Source organism: Seriola aureovittata, chromosome 7, assembly GCF_021018895.1.
Source record: "Seriola aureovittata isolate HTS-2021-v1 ecotype China chromosome 7, ASM2101889v1, whole genome shotgun sequence".
Classification (NCBI taxonomy): domain Eukaryota; kingdom Metazoa; phylum Chordata; class Actinopteri; order Carangiformes; family Carangidae; genus Seriola; species Seriola aureovittata.
Genome location: NC_079370.1, coordinates 19,987,109 through 20,005,957, shown reverse-complemented (window position 1 = coordinate 20,005,957; position 18,849 = coordinate 19,987,109). Strand labels below are relative to the sequence as shown.

The window sequence follows — 18,849 nt, the reverse complement described above, 5'->3', positions numbered from 1 at the left end:
TAGTCCAAGTGCACAGACTCGCACATGCATAAACACACGCATGAAGACACATGCACATGCCCTGACAAATGCAAGCTTAACAGCTCAATGAAGAAGTCCCAGAGGCATCAAATTGCTGTCCATTCAGAAACTTCAGATATACATTTTTAAATCCACTAAAAGCAAGTGTATTTCCAGGGAGAAGGGACAATTTAACCGCATCATTACATTTCGCTTTCCTATTTCCTCTGTATTTCTCCACCTGTGTGTCTCTATTACCAGCCATTCTGTTATTGACCCAGTGTGTTTGGCCCAGAGTCAGGATCCTTCTCATTCTGCAGCTTTTCATTAGTTCCTATGATTTATTACAGCTCCAATCTGTGGATATCAGAGTTCCAAACAAGCCCATGATTGAAAGAGGGCAGCTCAGAGCAGGAAAGGACAATATCACCACATTACAACAATCTTGTTTCTATCTGCTTATTTTCAGAATAGCCTAGAAATCTGAATATCCATAATATTTCTTTTTTTTCCCAATGATACAAAACTTCAAAAGTATTTCAGTTTTTTTTCCCTCCACTGCAGTGTGCAGAAAAAGCAGTCTCTTTCATGTTGGTGTATTTGATGTTACATAAGCTTGCATATATTGTGCACCTTTTTGAAATGAAAGGCAGGAATGGATGAGTGCTGAATGGACCCATCTCTTTGAACTGCCCTCCAAGTCCACCGGACTATGGAGGCAGTGGTCAATAGCCTCCACTTGAGCACACAATCTAAAGCATCAAATTAGTCCGCCTGTGGAGTCAACCTTTGGCTTTGTCCAGCGGGGCCCAACTTGGAAAGAGCATGGCATTAAGTGCGCCAAAGTCCAGTAGGGTTGAGCAATTTGTCCTGCCTAGAGTGTGCTGTCCTTCTATTTCCTCATAGACGCCTTTTTATATCACTCTGCAGGCATCTGAAAAGGTCATAATGTGCAGGAAATATTTTAAGGCACTCCTGATGGATAATTGTGCCAATATGTATAACAAACAGTATTCATATCCTTATAGATTTTCCTTATAGACTGCTGTTATCCATACTGATTTTTATCCTCCACACTGACAGCCTGAGGCGGGATTGTCCACTTCCGCTGCCTCCAAGTCTCCTCTTAAAGTTTGCCTGAGGAGGCGCTCTACTTGGAATACAAAACAACATTCATCAAAATGACCTTATCAGAATCAAATGATGTTCCACAACCCTATTTATCACACAGACAAGCATGGTATAAACATCTCTGTTTCTGGTACAGTGCACATGGTGGATTAATGCAGCGAGCGTATTGATCCCATAACAAGCACGACGCATCTAACGAGCCAACATTAGACATAGGCAGACAGTAGTTTGTAGCTCATGCACTGTGCACAAGTGACAGGCTGAACCAAGGCAGGCAGTCAATGCCATTGGATTTATGTGAGACATTAAGCAAAGTTTGAAGTTCCTTTTGTGTTAACAAGCCCATGTCAGAGAAAGAGAGAGATGCAGCTTTAAGATCCTGGGGAGCAAGAAGAGGTAGTTAAAAATCACCCTGCTTTGCACAGTCATCAGCAGAGCCCGTAAAAAAGTCTTTAAGGCTGCTGTGTCTAACATGGCTCGGGATAGGCAACATGCATAACATTATTTGCTGTTATATGGCTGAGGTAGGGGTTTGACGGTCTGGCACTGATCTTTTTGGGTAAAAATCGCAGTCCACGATCTCAATCAAGACCTGCATTCAGATTCCTCTCTTGTTTTATTGTGAAAGTCTTGACTGGAAGTTGTGATTTGTATCTTTCTGACGTATCTTTTTTTTTTTTTTTTTGATGTTTGTCTGCTTGACGCTGTTCTCCACCCAAAATGCTGTCTTCTGTGTACAAATTGTGTCACAGCCAATCTCACTTTTTGCTTTGTTCATATGGGGTATTCATTTTGATGGTTATTTATTTATGAGGTGCTATATCTAAGTGTTTAGATTTGAAATTTCACTCGCTGCTGACCAGCTAACCCTGGCTTGTCCCGCCCCGGGTTGTCTCTCGTCCCGCGGGCAGACTGTCAATCCACTGTCTCGGACTGCAGCTAGTGACGGTGGTTCTCTCGGGTGAAGAACTGGTACATGTGAAGCTACACCAAACTCTCAGAGGCTGCAGAGCAGAACAAGGCCTGCGGTCTCCAGCTGCTGTTAGTGGGCGAGCTGTTTAACAGTTGACAGTGGGCTGGTGAGCAGCGACTGAACTTTTGAAATGGAATATCTAAATCTAGCAGCTTTTAATGATGCGATCTGAACGATTCATCTGAAGAGTAGATCAAATGCCAAAGTAAGATTGCCCGTGATATAAGATCGTCAGGTCGCCCACCACTAGGCTGAGGTTGAGTTTACTGAGTAGAACAAGGAAGGTGGTAACAATACAATACTCCATTTGCAACTTGTTTTGTAATAATAAACATACGCCTACATACAGTAAAACATGGAAATAAGTCAGAGGCAGACCTGAGAGATCTCTGCCAAAAAACAGATGTAGAGGCAGAACAACTGTTAACTCCACCCACTCTCTGTTCACTTAAGAAATATGTTTAAAATGGCCACGGATCAGCTGAGTGCTGGGTTTTTCTTGGAACAAGTTTTGTTTGTAACTAATATCCACCACTGATTCACACTCGCTCTTATGTGTTGTGTCTTTGTGCATCAACAGGCAAGCTGTCCCCTTAAAACCACTCAACGTCTCCGACAGAAAATGAAAGATAATGTTCCCTCGGGTTTTAGTAAACTATAGCTATTTGTTCACACAACAGAAAGAACAGTGCTGTCACTTAGGCATGGAAAATATGATTATAATTCATACCAGGATATTAAGGGGAATTTTACAGTAGCTCAGAATGTGTGTCATTGAAATCTTTTCTAGTCTTATTGGAAATGCCACAAACATTACAGTCTACAATAAACATGTCTACATCTCCACCGTGAAGGTAAATTGTGTCTTAACCTTTCTTCTCCCACCTCTGTCTCTCCTGTCTTGTCTCTCTCTCTCTCTCTCCAGCTTGAAGAAGGCTAACATCGGCTTCGAGCATATGTTCGAGGAGGTGCCCATTATCATCAAGAATTCCCACCTCATCAACGTACTGATGTGGGAGCTGGAGGACAAGTCCACCGTCGCAGACAAGCACGAATTGCTCAACCTCTCAAGCAGGTCAGCAGCCATTTACCAAGAGGGCCTAAGACCAGAAACCTTGGTTGTAAAAACGTTAAGAGTGAATGCTGGATTAACTATGTCACACAGGGTTTCCTCAAGGGATCGACATTTACAAGATGCCGCTGCATCTTGTGGGAAAATGTGTATGTTTATCAACATCTCTCCTCTGTTTAAAAAAAACAAAAAAAAAAAACAACCTTCAGTCCGGCAGTAAATTTTCTAATCTAACACTGACATTGCAGGGAACTCATAGGTGAAGTCATTTGCTGTTGATACTCAGGAGGGATTTAGGTCTCACTCAATTTTGTGCATATAGCTAGATACTTTTAGTCCTAGATTAGAATCAATAAAATCAATCTTTTTGTTTATTTTCAAGTTATCAAATCAAGTTATAATGTTCCCGTGAAGAACATACAAATTAATGATGTCATATTGCTCTTGAAAAGACCTTTTGTTAGATCATAATTGCAGGAAGCTTTTCAATCTTGTGACTTATGAATGTGAAATTGGACTCTTGTTTCATGTTGTCATTACATTACAGCATCTTCTGTTTTTTTTAACGCCGCCCGCTTCATGCTGTTTTGTAAGCACATGAGCAAGATCCAACATGAAAAGAATAATGACACAATAAGGTTTATCAACAGACCTCAGTGACTATCATCAGCCTCTGTAAAATTATTCTACAATCAAATCCAGGAAATACAGGTTATTAGCAAAGTGTCACATTAATTTCATTCATTTGCACTTGGTTGCATTAGTACTGTGAATGCATATCTACTGTATCTACTGAAGAATGCAGTCACTTCTTAACACTGTTTTTCTTTAAAGGTATCTTTTAAAACCTGCAGGCTGCTTTCACAGACAAGAGTTAAAGCTACTTCTAAATTAAAATTGATTTGACATTAGGGGACTCCTGGACATTAATCTGTGTCTTCTGTGCTGGTCCAAACTGTACCAGGTGAGAGGATGGACTATGAGGCGTTTTGTCTTCATGCTGAGTTCATGCTTATGCGGCATTGTCCTCCTAAATCTATTAAACACAAATAAAAGAGCTGTATTATTACATTGATTAACACATTCCTTCATTACAATGAACACAGCCCAATGTAGATATTCTGAAGAAACACCATAAACATAAATTGAATTCACAGCTGACAGCACTCATGAAGAAAGAGTCAGATTTGGTGGACCATCACAAGCTGGAGTATTCATAGGGGAAAATACAACACCGAGCTGAATAGCATGAACGACACCGTCCCTGTTTGTTGTGATGAAGAAATATATCACCTAGTGCAGCTCTATGGCTCTTTTGTGATTTTAATAGTTTTCAGAGGCTATTGGAGTTATATGGTGCATAGGCATAAGCTGTATGAAACTCCACAGGCAACACTTGTTATCAGGATAAATTCTCTGTTGGTTTTTGGACTTTTCATGGGATTTGTTGACAATAATAAAAAGATTCAAAACGTCAGCCTAAGTCTTTAAACCAGTGGTCAGCAAAGAATTATGAGCTTAATTCTGAAAAGTACTGACATGAGGTTCCAAAGATTCTGTTGTTTGCTTTACAGACCTTTTGAAATAACAAACAAAAGTAAATCAGTAAATCACTCAAATGTATAATATGTGACTGTGGGCCACAGCGCCACATGTGATCAGTTACAAAGCAAATTCCAGTTGCACTTTTATCAATCAATTTCTTAAATTAGCCTTTGATTAGGTTCTTGCTCGCCATCTAATGGATTAGAAAAAAACTGGCCCCAGGCCAAACTTACTTGCCGACCCCTGCTTTAAACCCTTTTTAACCACCTTGGACTGCTGTATCAAGACATTTAAATTGTAGCGCACAAAGAACTCACAGTCCACTACTTTTCTGCCTTTCTGGGTTAGTTTCGGGTGATTGATTAGAATATACAGTCTAAATTGAGGTACAGTAAATGCCACCTCTAAATGTCAAAGCATATTTATTCAGAAATGTCTCCAAAAGCAGACTTTGCTGCCAAACTTTGTCTTCCATTACTAATGAGCACAATATGAACAAATATCACCCCACCATATCAACTCACAGCCGGGCTCTCTAAGTCTTGCATTTAGATCTCAGAGGCTCTCAGCATCAGTCTCAGGAGAATTTATCAGCAATCATTTATGGAGATAAACCGCTGCAAGTGGAGCAACAGCTGTGAAGCTGCTAATCAAAAAGCTTCCCAGGGGCAGGTGTGAGAAATTAACACAATAACTACTCAGAGTGCTGATTTGCACTCTGTTAGCGTGCAAAATACACTGTGCTTAGTTATACACTGCAGTGTAGAACATCAGAAGTTGTGATTCTCATCATCTGTGTCCTGTGACACAAGTAACCCATCAATTAAATTAATTATTCTATGTATAGGATGTGCAGCCAACCACGCTTCAAACCAGCACAGTCATTTGTTACAAATTGTCAAATACACTGAAGGAGAATACCTCGTTTTTCTTGCATATTGCTCCATTTTCCAAATGACTACTCAGAGGGTGAAACATAGCTTTTGATATGACCTGAAATGGGGCAGAAGCAGCCCTGCCCTCCCCATAGGTTTCCCGACGTGAATGCTGATGGGATGTCTGGCTAGATGAAATTGTTTCCTGAAGTTGTCAGATTGCGTCGCTGCTCTGTCCTTGTATTGGATTGTAACGTCCATCTCTCTACATCTTCTGCTGACAGCCCCACCCTTTTCTCCTCATTTCCACCCCTTCAAAAAAAGTAAACGATAATGGGTTTTATTTAATGTTTTTCCTTTTGTCTCATTTTCCAATCTGCTGCCCCATTTGTCAATGTCATCTATGTCTAAGGCTGAGTGAATGCAGTTTCACTCCAGCAAACAGGGTTGTTCTTACCACAGATGATGATGTTGATCGTGGTGATGGATTGCATGAATGTAAATTCATTTATGTAGCTTTTCCCCAAACAGTCTTGAAATGCCTCTGTTTGCACTGATACGAAGTAGTCTATATTCATGTTAGGCCAGAAAGCTTTTCCTGTGTGGGCCGTCTTACATGGTCTTCATCCATCTTAAACTGTCCCCACTGTGGAGTAAATCATCCTTTAAACCTCATATTTACTTTTTCTTCTGCAGAGTGAATGGGCTGCTTGGTCTGATTAATGTAATTGGCTTTCTGTACTGTAATATAGGACAATGTAAGGATATGTAAACATAGCTTTCTGCTCTATAGGAATATCCTGGTGTCAGACTTTTGGACCACACTGTATGTTCAATATAGGAGAAGTGGATGGAAAGAGGACAAGAAGTGTAAGACTTTATTTGAGCTGCAGCTGTAGACAGAATGAGACAAGTGACGAAAGTGGGGAGAAATAACTGGAAATAGGATCACAAAGGAGGTGGTGACAGTAATGTTGCTGTGAATGAAATACTCTTTGGAAAAATGAACCTTGACTGTCAAACTTGATCCAGTAAGATGGACTTTGAGGAAAACTGTTTTGATCACCAGCCAATAATAGTTCTTTTTATGATAATGTTTTTTTTTTTAATTTCTTCTCCTTAATGGAATAATGATGACTGCTGTAGGCTACTCACTCGCACCAAGATTAGCTGGAAGCTGTCTGAGTCTGCATGAAAATATAGTATAATATATGATATGTTTTATGCATACTTTTTTAATTTATCTTTTTGCCACTGTAACACTACACACATATGTTGGGACAATATTAGATTTGGGCTGTTTCTTGTCCTCCTTAAAACATATTACTCTGCTACAAAGGCAAGTCAGCAATCCATATTTTTGCCCCAGTCCAACAGTGAAAAAGGCTCCATCAGAGTAAAACACTCATTGTAAGAATGGAATCCACTTCCTTGGCAGCTTTGTTAAACAACTCCCCTCTGAACTTTCAATTTACTGAATGTCAGCCCATTTTTGCTTGCACATCAATACAGCTTTAGCGTTTGTCCTCCATTGTCCCGTGTGAATCAGAACCAGATTTATTGACCATGTGTCTTAGCTCACACGAGGAATTTGGTTATGAGTATGTAGGCCTGAGCACACATACATTATGAGCTGCCATTGAACCTGACTTAGAATCTGTGATGATAGGAAATCCCTCAACAGGCTTTGATTTCTAATTCAGGATTGAGGGGGAGGCTCGCAGATCCGAGTTTATGGCCAGACGCTGTGTAGTGTAGAATCCATTATTCAGCATGCATTTTTTATCCATGTGTAACCAGTAACATCACATTTTTTTGAGTTTGGAAATGCATGAACTTTTAGTGTGTGTTCCTTATGTAAGACATTGAGTTAAGATTTTCTTCATTTTCATTTTACCACTTAATCAAAGTTGTGTTCTCAATTCAATTTTGGTAGATCAAAGTAATAAACAGTGTCTAGATCAAGTATATTCCTAGAACCCTTCATTACCAAGCATGTATTGAGAATTTAACACACAGCAGCCATCCAGATTTAACAAATTCACAATCCACCACAAGAGAAATGATGAAATACAAACTGACGACAGAATGAAATAATGTTCAGTGCACTGAAACACACACACAAACTTGTTTACTAATTTACATAATGCATTCCTTAGCCCCTTACCCTAACCTTAACCATAACAACTAAATGCCTAACCCAATCATTACCATAACATTTAATGAGCTATTGTAAGTTTTGCTAGTGCTACATAGTTAGCATTAGCATTAACAGCTGTTTACTTACCAGTCTTGAAGAAAGGTTGCGAGTTCAGCATCAAACGTCATTCCTTTACTCGCCAAGAGCTGTCTCCAGGGGTGAAAAGCAATGCCAATGTTAACTCTTGTCTCTATCATGTCTTTTGTTCTACTGAAGTTAGCATGCTAACCAGCTAGCCCCAGCCCCTCAAGCCTCCAGCCTGCCCTGAATACGTAGCACTGCTCAGAGAGCGTATTATAACTACTTGTATTACTTAAGATAACACTCGCTGAAGCTCTTGTCAAGTGACAATTACCACCACGCGCTCCCAGCAACAAGGCGACAAGAGAGAACTTACATATAGCCCCTTCAACCAACCCAACTAAATTCATAACCCCAACTCTAAAACTAACTCTTAGCCCTCAAAAAGGAGTCTCTAACTGTGGGGACCTCAATTGCTGTCCCTACTGTGACATGAGTTCCCATGGGTCAGTGTGTATTCAGATTGAAGTCTAACCAGGATAAGAGAAAAAACAAGCCCTTCACATACACACACACATACAAACAAACACACACACACTTTTCAGTCTAGCTCAAACACTTGACACATGCATAAACGACAGATGTTTTCAAGGATCCTGCTCTGACTAAATGATTTCCTTTGCATACATTATAACTGCACACCACACAAATTAGCTACCATCTAGCTTGATGAAATAGTTTTAAATGGGTTTTCGTCAGCAAGAATCAATTTTGACACAGTCAGGGGGACACAGTGGGGAAGTGTTATGGCGAGATTTGGTCCTGGTCCATCAGTTTTCATGTTTACAGCTCTGACACTGCAGTGCAGGGTTGGCAAACTGATCACACAAACAGTCCTCGGAGGCAAACATGATGTTACTGGAAGTGACTCAGGCAGTCTAACCTATGGAAATAATTGTTGGGGCTACTGAACATAATAAACTATTCACTAGATTTTTATTTTTTATTTTCAAAAAATGTCTTTGTGTTCTCGACAGTTAAATAAATAGTGAATGTAATCGAAATCCCATTTGCAGTATTTGTACACAGGCACTGTGGTAGATCATCGTTTACAATTACACACACGTAATGCAGCTGCCCGGTAGTGATATGGATAGGAGTTTTTATCAGGTTTTAGAGCATGTGAGAATAGTGTTATAAATCAACAACAGTTCATCAGCAGTGTTAATACAGTTATCTGCATGCATGTGGTTCCATTCATTTTCTGTGTGTAAGCATGTTCACATGTAATTGTAATGAAGCTGTTACCAGGCGATCCTTGGTTGATGAGATACGGATACTGAGCTTAGATGATCAAGATGAGTGTGTGCATATATTTTACACATGTATGGTTACTTAATTTTATGCACATGACTGTGAATGTAGTCCCTTTAGTTTCTGTTCTGAGTGTTTCGGCCACCGACTTTCTTCTTCTTGGCATTTTACTAATACTAATATATAAATACTTAAAATGAAAACACAGTAGAACACTGAGTTTACATTCAGACTTTTTTTCCCCAAATAAGTAATTGCAGAAAGTAAGTTATGTTGCAGTTTGTGAATAATTCAATTCTATAACGATTCCCTTTCTAATTTAGTTTCTCACCTTTTGTAGCATCAAAAATACAAAATACAAAGCTGTATTGTAATGAAAGGTCCTTGCAAAATCTTACAACCATAGTTTCAAGTGGCTCAGGAGGACATTTCCTTGAGTTGTCGTTGGTGATGAAGCCTGTAGGCCCACAGTGACAAAGTGAAGAAGCTCCATTTGATATGTTGGCAAAGTAGCCTTGACTACCACATGTGAGGAATTAGATACAAAAGAAATAGGCACAAATTGACAAAGTTTTCATTGGAGCTTGGTTTCACAGGGGTGCCAAATCCTCTCTATCAATATACTGAAGAAAGGTATCCCCAATCAATATTTATAGAGATAACAGCTTCGGAGATTGTTGGTCGGATTTCTATTATTAATTTCAAGACTTGTAGAGTCTAAACTGGGGGTGGATAAATTATTTCTTGACAAGATGATTTTTTAGCTTCCAACAGAAGATGGAGAGCGGGAGGAGATAAGGGAGAGAGAGAGAGGAATATTGATTTATAAAACTGTTAATTGAAAAATCTCCCAGCAGAGAAAAAAGTAACTAAAATCACGGAAAACTCTTTCCACTCTGCCTCCACATTTGCACAGAAACAATGTAACACGCACATACACACAAAACAGTTAAATCAGCACAAGTGCACACAGCAGCCAAAGTACACACAGTGCCGGCAGTCCTTGCGGGTACAATTGTCATTTAAATAAACAGTCAGAATCTGTTTTCCCACAGTACATGCTGCATTATGTAGCACCCAGCCATTCATAAATGAAACAATATAATTCCACAGAGAAAAGTACAAGAAGGGGAAGACTTGAAGTGGAGCACTGCAGCCTCGCCAAGGTCGAACTTAAGGCAGTTGTGAGACATCCTGTTAAAAACAGGGCTCATGGGAGGAGAGAGAAAAGGGAATGATGGTAGAATTGTGTATTGAGTGTTGTCAGCATTGTCAGCACAGCAGTGTTGGGAAAAAGATGAGGGATATGAGCAGAGCAGAGATGTAGCACAGGGACAAGAGGAAGGGTCCTCAGGTCAGAGTACTGTCAAACCCCAGAACAGAGGTTTGATGTAGGATGTCTCTCGGGATACATAAGAGCAACATATCTGGTGTGAGGTGAACTCGGAGATTAGGTCAGGATAGATGGCAGGCATTGAGCGTTTAAAAAAATGTCAATGTAGCATTTTTCGACTGAAACCGGGAGAGAAAGCTTTGAATGTCTGATGTTTCTGTAGTTTAGTGGCAGAGGAAGGGGGATCTGTCTAAGAGAACATTTTTGAGATTATCTAGGAATCGAAGAGTGAAAAGTCACTAAAAAACGTCACTGACATCAAGTAGTACTTGATAAATAAAGTAATAGTAAATTTCTTTAGTAAATAAAGTAGTACTTGATGTCAGTGTACGTTTGTGTGATCTGTATAAACGTGTCTGATCGTAGGCTTTTCTATGTGCGCCTGACATTATTAAGCTTTCTTGTTATCTCGGTTCTCTACATTGTGTTCGTAGCATTAAAATTGGCTAAGCAGAGGTGGCATGTTCCAGGTGAAGTGATGCTGCTCTTTCTAAGCTTTCCCTTACGTTGGAAGGGGTTGTCTGTGGTTTTTTGCGGGGCAGTAGTAACGGTAAGGGTGAATAAAATGAATGACATGCTGACATTTTTCTTCCAGCAACCACTTGGAGAAAAGCCTTCAGCTTCTGATGGACAGAGTGGATGATATGAGCCAAGACATTGTCAAATACAACACCTACAGCCGCAACCTGAGTAAGCAGCAGCAGCAGAAGCACCAGGTAACTCTCACAGTCACACAGTCACACACAAGCTTTAATGAACCAAAGTGCACACACCACCTAGAGACACAACGAGCAAGCAGCAGAAACAACAGCTTACCAGCACATATATGAGGAAAATAGGTGCAAACACACACAAACAAAGGCATTCACACAAATCAAATCAAATAAAGTTTATTTAGATAGCAAGTTTAAAACCAAAAGTGCTGCACAAATTTTAGTTAAAGTAAACATTAGATCCAGCGGGAATGCACCTAGGGATGGGTACAGAAACAATATTAAATGGGCCCTGGGGCAAAGTTTTGAAAGCCCGGAGTATCAATAAGCTCCAACGTTATCGGTTCTGTCTGTGACGACAGCTTGAATAGGGAGATGGACTGGTCATAGTAGGATGACAGTAGGAGGGGCTAGTGCTGGAAGTCAAAGCCAAATGGAGAGGACTGCACCGCATGTTATATGTTGGCAACTAGCATTCGTCTGCCTGGTTCGTTTTGGTGAATTCTGTCTCTTAAAGAGCAGATTAAAATTGTCAGTAAAACCCACATCGTGAGTCCTGCATGCAGACTGGACACAGTTATTAAGGGTTCTGCTGAAGTGACCGGCACCGTGGCCCAGTGTGGGAATGGGACCTGAGATAAAAACAGATTTGCTACATTGTTTTAGAAAAGTTAATACGGTTGTTAAAAACAATTTTGGTCAGCTCTGACTGGTGATGGACTGTTCCCTCTGGAACAATCACTCTTTTGATGGATGTCAAGAGAGAAGGAAATGGGTCCTGGCACTTTTCCAGGATGACGGAGGCCGTGGCACCACAGACAGTGTATCACTTTGCGATGAGGAAACGTTCACTCCTGATTATGAAATCTATCAGTGTAGTACTGGAGAAGAGCAGGGATAGAGACGTGTTAAAGAGTTTTATAGGAAAAAACAGTCCATGTTCACTGACCACGGACTGCGGCGGCGGTCTGCTCGCTCTGGGCGAGGGAGACCTCCAGACTGCCCTTCAGCATCCTGCGACGGGAGGAGGAGGAGAACCTCCATCATTTCTCAGCTGTCCCGTGATGGACCAACCAGCTGCCCGATTCATGCCAGTGACAGGTGGAGAGAAGATAGTGGGACCTGGCATAGCCAGAGTCCAGGTCAGATGGTAGCCGAACCACAGGGGCATCTGCCATGGGGTAAGTCAGAACCACCGGATGGGTGGATCGGAGTGTCGTCAAACAGGGTCACATAGCGGTTGGAGAGGCTTAGGCAAAATGATGAGACAGCCCCATCTGAGTATCTTTTGTGACCACAGACCACCACTTCAGCTCAGGATGACTGAGGGTTAGGTGTAGAGCAGGAGGAAAGCCGTGGACAAGTGTAGGGGTCCCACAGGGCTGTGTACTGGATGGCTGCGCTGAGAGAGGCAATATATCTGGATTGTGCAGCTGCCATGTCCATAATGCCAGATAGAAGAGTCTTTCTTCTGCAGTTCACCAGACGGCCGTGGAATATCCTCCTCAAGGTCAGCAATCTTTCTGTGAACTTCCTGGAGTAGCACACAGTCCTCGCAGGGCAAGAGTTGGCAAGGTTGTAAAAACCCTCAGTAAAAGCGACCGGCTGGTATAGCCACCAGGCTAAAAATGTTACAGCGTGTGAGACATGCTGAGTCACTCAGGTACGATACCAATCAGCCAAAAAAGCACGTGTTCCAATCCCAAAGGAAAAATATTTTCACCCCCATGTTTTCAGATACACCTACAGCCATAGACTCAGCTGGAAAGCAGCAGGTATATTTCTCTCAGACATGGACACAACCAATTGCAGCTATAATCACAGCAGGCAAGCAGCAAAAGCACCAGGTAGCACAAACACACAGACACACACCGAAATATGGTCTACCAGCCTCACACATTAATGTACATACACCCACTGAGAACACAGAGCTCTTACTACAGTAAACAAGAAAGGTTGAGGATATAAACATTAACTATGATCTATATACGTAACATATATACAGTATGTTATGATGGTGATTTGAATGGCAAGGGTAATTGGGAATTGGACATGGGACTCAAATTGGGTGTGCTCTAAATTATATTCAGTCTTATCAGGTCTGGTAGGGTTCAGTTGTATTGCTGTTAGTTCATATACCATCAAAAAAAACAAAACATACAGACTATAAGACCAGAAAACACACAGTACCACAAACACTGCTTTATCTGATGAGGCTGCATTAACGTTAAAATGTAAATTAGTGGGAAGCAAATGATTCACCACCACTGATATGACTACTAGGAACTTCAAGCAAAGACACAGACAGAGGTTTAAAAGTAATTTCTGTTGTTTTGACCGGACACTGATGAGATTAGAATGACGAATGTTAATCTTCAAATATCTGTCATAGTTTTATCATCCCTCACCTCACTGCAGCTGCTGAAACGCGCCCACTGCAGATCAGCATCACTTGAATTTCAGACACGCTTCTCCTCCATCTGCTGCACTATTTTTCATTTCACAGAATTGTTCATTTTCAGCACTACAAGGGCTACTTCAGCGATAAGTCATTAATTTATCCTTGTGTCAAGAAAATTTGGTTCAGAAGGTTAAATACCATGAGTCATGCTCAGACAATCTTCAAATACCGTTGGAGCCAGGGGGCAGCTGATGGATACGGACACAAAGCTGGTATTAATGAATGAAGTCTTTCTTTTATTTTAATGAATAAGTGAAAACCTCTGTTTTTATTCTTTTGTGTACCAGTGAGGTACATCACAAACTCAAACTTCATTTAAAAGCAGAAGCACTTTGTAAAACACACGTACTCTGTGTGTAAAGACTCAAAGACACACACACCTCCTACAAGCACAAACTGAGCCAGAAGCACCAAAAACACCAGAATAAAAGGTACACACACTGACTCAGTCACTCTCTCTCACACACACACACACACACACACACACACACAGAGAGAGAAAGACTTAGCCACGTACCATCTGCAACTACAACTCACCAGATGCATCATAAACATCCGGCAACACATGCAAACGCAAGCAGTCAACATTCACACACACACACACACACACACACACACACACACACACACACACACACACAAGTCAGGAAAAATGGAAGCAAAGAGGCACAAGGTGTGCAGTGTTGTGCAGTGTGCGTGCGCATGAACTCACACCTACGTTCAAACAACTACATTACTCTGTCTTTATTCTCTGTGGAAATGACGAAATGTCTGAAGTATTAATGTTGATCCGAGCTGAGTCATCATCATCAGCAGACTTACAACAAACATGCATCTGTGACCACAGGTAGTCGTCTGTATGCACACAAGGCATTCACAACTTGGACTGTGAAGAAACACACACCTACATAACCACACATCCTCAGGCCAATCACCCACACTGCAGCCATTATGATCCATCATCCTCCACTGCCGACCTTCTCATCATCACAACCCCCAAGCCGCACCGCTGACACACACACGCACACACACACACACACACACACACACACACACAGGCATTCATGTCATACGCAATATCACACAGACAAGCCCCTTTAATGGTACCTACTTTTTTCATGTTTCATGCGGTTCTCTACAATGAACAAACAATGCACACAGAGAAGAAGAAAGTGAAGAAAGTGAAGCTCTATTACACCTTTCAGACATCTACAGTACTCGCTGTGTGTAATCTTGTGCTATTGACCCTGCTGCTTCCCGGACAAATGGAACCTTATTAATCATCATAGAAAGTTGCAAAAAGGCAGTGTGCTGAGAGGGCTCCATTTTTCATTTATACCTCTCTGAATTTGGTAAATAGCAGGTTCCCAGGAACAATCTGTGGCCAAGTTAGTCTTTGTACAAGGAAATTTATGTCTCACTACTCCAGATTTATTCATTCTCTATTGTCCTTCCCAACCACAGAAGCAGGCAAGACTTTGCAAAAGATTAGGTATGGAGGGGTGTATTAATCTTATGAACCATTGAATCATGATTTATAGTTAATAATACAATTCAGCTACAATTACATGATTTAGCACCAAGTCATTATTTCTGAACCATATAATTATTTTTTATGACAGATTAAACAGAAAATAAACACATGACAGGGAAGCCAAATCATGGCTGAGAGTGTATTTGACTGTTGAAAGTGCTGAATAGATACATAGCCACTATGAAATTTATGGTTGTTGAACTCCAGAAGCTCGCCCAGCATATGTGTGTGCCAAAAAGGCAGCAGGGAAACTGAAACAAAGAGTATGAAGGTTTAACTGTCTGACACAGAGGTCTTCATTTTGGACCAGATCCCAAACAGGCCCATTGAAACCACATGTGCATGTCTTTGACCTAATCCAAAGAGAAGCCAAGGATAATTAGACCACATCAGTAGATATCAGTAGATCCCAGCAGACCACTGTAATGAGACCAACACAATCAGCTACATGATACAAGCAGTTGGGGAAAAAAGAAAAAAAACTGTATAATAATAATAATAATGGCCTGAGAACAAATGTAAAGTTGTAGAAACAAATTCCCCAAATTATTTGTTTATGCTTAAAAGACTAATTTATGAAAAAAATAGCTGAAGTCCCATTTTCACCTCTTGGACCAACAATAACCCAATTTTCTAATATGTGCGAATTGAATTCCAAAATGTAATTAGCATGCATTTGTCAAGCATACATTTTCTACACAGGATACTGATTTACTAATATATGTTCTCCCATGTGGTCAGAAGTGATACTGAGCATGCACACTTGTAGCAGTGAAATGAGACCCCACCCAACCCAGTTTGACTGAGTCCAATACAATTTGGATCCAGCCTGTGAAGCTAGAGAGTAAAATAAATACAGCAAAATACAGAGGAGTCCTGCTGCACCCTGTAAGAGAACTGCGATGTGAGACAGGATTATTTTCCACAAAGACAACAACCTCAGACATAAAGCCAGAGCTACACAGGAGACCAGACCTCAATCCAGTTCAGACTTTGTGGCAGGACTTGCAAACTGCTGCTCCCTCACAGTCCCTATGCAACTTGACAGTCTGAGGAGTTTGTAAAAGAATAACTGAGAAAAATAGCAGCAAAAGGTGCCTCTATTAAATACTGACTTAAAGGAGGATGTTTTATAATTGTACTTAATTTAGATCAATTATGTTTTTTTTTTACTTAAAGGGGGGTGGATACAATAGGCAGTGTATGTCTATATTTATATATAAAACGTGCACAAGGGTAAAACTGTTGTCGCTTGTTTCTACAATTTGCATACAGTCCTACATTAGCATTTTGATTTTTCACAGTGATGCTGTGATGCACTGGCTGGAAAAAAAAAACTCAGGATGGAGGAGTAACGAATAATTTGAACAAATAGTTGTATTTTTCATTTATTGTTTATCTATTTTTATCAGCTTTGTGGTGCATTGTGGGATGTTTGGTTTGAAAGCACTGAAGTTGATCCTGTGCCATTTTTCCTCCTCATCTGCCGCAACCTCCCCTTCCACTGGTCTGTGTCAGTGTCTCCTCCATCTTGCCAAATTAACAAGGCTTTTAGGATCTCCAGAGACCCAGCACCTCACTGATTTACCGACTGTCAGGCCTCCACAAATCACTCAATCCCTGTCAGCACTTATAGCTCTTCTTTTTCTCTCCGTCTCCCCCCTATCTCTTCTTTCATCACCACGTTTCTCTACATCTCAATTCATTCTTATTAGTTTCTACCCATAGTTTCTATTGCCTGTCTTTCTCCTTCCTCTTCCCTTTCTTTCATACTACTGGGTGCAGCTCTGCTCTCTGCATCTCTCTGACTATATTTCTGTTACTTTGCCTTTTCCTGTTCCTGACTTTCTTACCTCATACCTTTTCTATCACTTTCTTTACTCCCACTCCTCACCTTCCTGTCATCATTCTTTCACCCTTTCTTTTCACTTCAAATTCTTATCTGCTCTTTTTTCACCTCCATCGCCCCCATGCCTTCCTCAAATCCTTCTGTCCATTTTGTCTTTTACTTTCTATTTCCTTTCCACATTCCCCTCTCTCTCTCTATCTGTGCTATTTATATTTGTTTTTCTCTTGCCCCCCCCACCCCCCCCACCCTACTGTGGCCTCCCCCACTAATGCCACCACTTTGTCCCTTTGTGTCCCTCCCTCCAGTACCTCCAGAGGCGGCAGCAGGAGAACGCCCAGCGACAGAGCAGAGGGGAGCCCCCGCTGCCTGAGGAGGACATCACCAAAATGTTCAAGCCCCCCCAGCCTCCACCACGCATGGACACACTGCTTATTGCAGGTACGCACACGCATACGCACACACACTGACACAAACACACAACCTCTACACACACAAAGCAGAGACCCCCCCCCCCCCCCCCCCCCAAAACTCCATCAGCTGCCTCTGCTTCCCTCACAGGAGCCCAGGTTCAGTTTTGTAATTATCTACGCCATTATCTTGAAATTACATTAATTTAAAGTTTATTGACTCAATCTCCAACTCCACCGCCCCTTTCCCGGCTGTTTCACGCTGCTCAGCTCTCCTCCACCTTTAGACAACATTCTGATCTTTCCGTTTACTCAGTTCCCTCCGCTAATTTGATGTTTCACTGTGCTGCCCCCCCCCCCCATTCACCTCGACCTAATTGTGTGTATGTTTGCGTACAAATGCACACATGTATGTATGTATGTATTGTGTGGGCATATTTTTGTGTGGGGGTGCATTGATTCACGTGGCTTCTTTCCAACAGGGCAAATTAACAACTACTGCCAGAATGTGAAGGAGTTCACCTCGCAGAACCTCGGGAAGCTGTTCATGGCCGAGGCTCTCCAAGGCCACAACTAGAGGAGAGGTGACAGGGTGAAGAATCTGCGAGAGCGGGAAAGAGAGTACACAGGGGGGGTAACAAACGAGAGATGCAAAACCACTGGGCCAGTTTGTTTTCTAAGAATTTATTCCTTGTTTCTATGCCTGACCCATTCTTGGATACAAAATTGTCTTTGAAGATCTCTTGATTTTGATTGAAATAAAAGACTTGCATCTCTACATCTTCTCCGGGCTCCTTGTATGTTTTCACAGTTGAACTAAATACTGCTTGTGATGTAACTGAGGAATATTGTACTCTAGGCTCGGGCATTGTTTTGCTGTACAAAAAATGGTTAGCTTTGTTCAGAATATTAATATGCGAAAAATGGATCTTGTGCATAATACAAAATAATTATACACTAGAATGGTACTTATACATAATTTTATTGCTACATGCTTTTCGTCTTGCAGTTCAAACGCCAAGCAGGTGAAACCAATTATTAGTGGATTTGCTGAAGTGTCGGTTCACATGGTGGGAACAGTGATTTCCTTGTAAACAGAATTGCGATCAGTGAAAGTTGAGCGTTAAATTGCCAGCTACATACTCGGCCCCCACTGTCTCACTGTGCTCAGAGGGATTTTGATTGTCTTTTTCTTTCGTGAGGAGAAATTACACGATACATCAGAATCTGCCTTTCTTCCACACAGGTAGCAATTAGAACCTGTTTATTTTGGGGATGCAAAAAATAAAGTCCCAGTAGTGAAATTTGGCATGAAACAAAGAATTGTTGAGTTTTCAAGACAACATTTGAAGAAGGAACTG

At 41.2% G+C, this 18,849-nt stretch overlaps 1 protein-coding gene across 1 annotated transcript in view; it reads left to right on the top strand.

The window, feature by feature from the left end:
• LOC130172170 (eukaryotic translation initiation factor 3 subunit H) overlaps window positions 1-18,266 on the top strand; it is a 52,926-nt gene extending 34,660 nt beyond the window's left edge. The window contains exons 5-8 of the mRNA XM_056380652.1: window positions 3,030-3,179; window positions 11,120-11,240; window positions 17,387-17,519; window positions 17,971-18,266. Coding sequence (XP_056236627.1) covers window positions 3,030-3,179; window positions 11,120-11,240; window positions 17,387-17,519; window positions 17,971-18,065 — 499 coding nt within the window. The 3' untranslated portion in view covers window positions 18,066-18,266. The remainder of the gene's footprint in view (window positions 1-3,029; window positions 3,180-11,119; window positions 11,241-17,386; window positions 17,520-17,970) is intronic.
• Window positions 18,267-18,849: the final 583 nt, after the last annotated feature.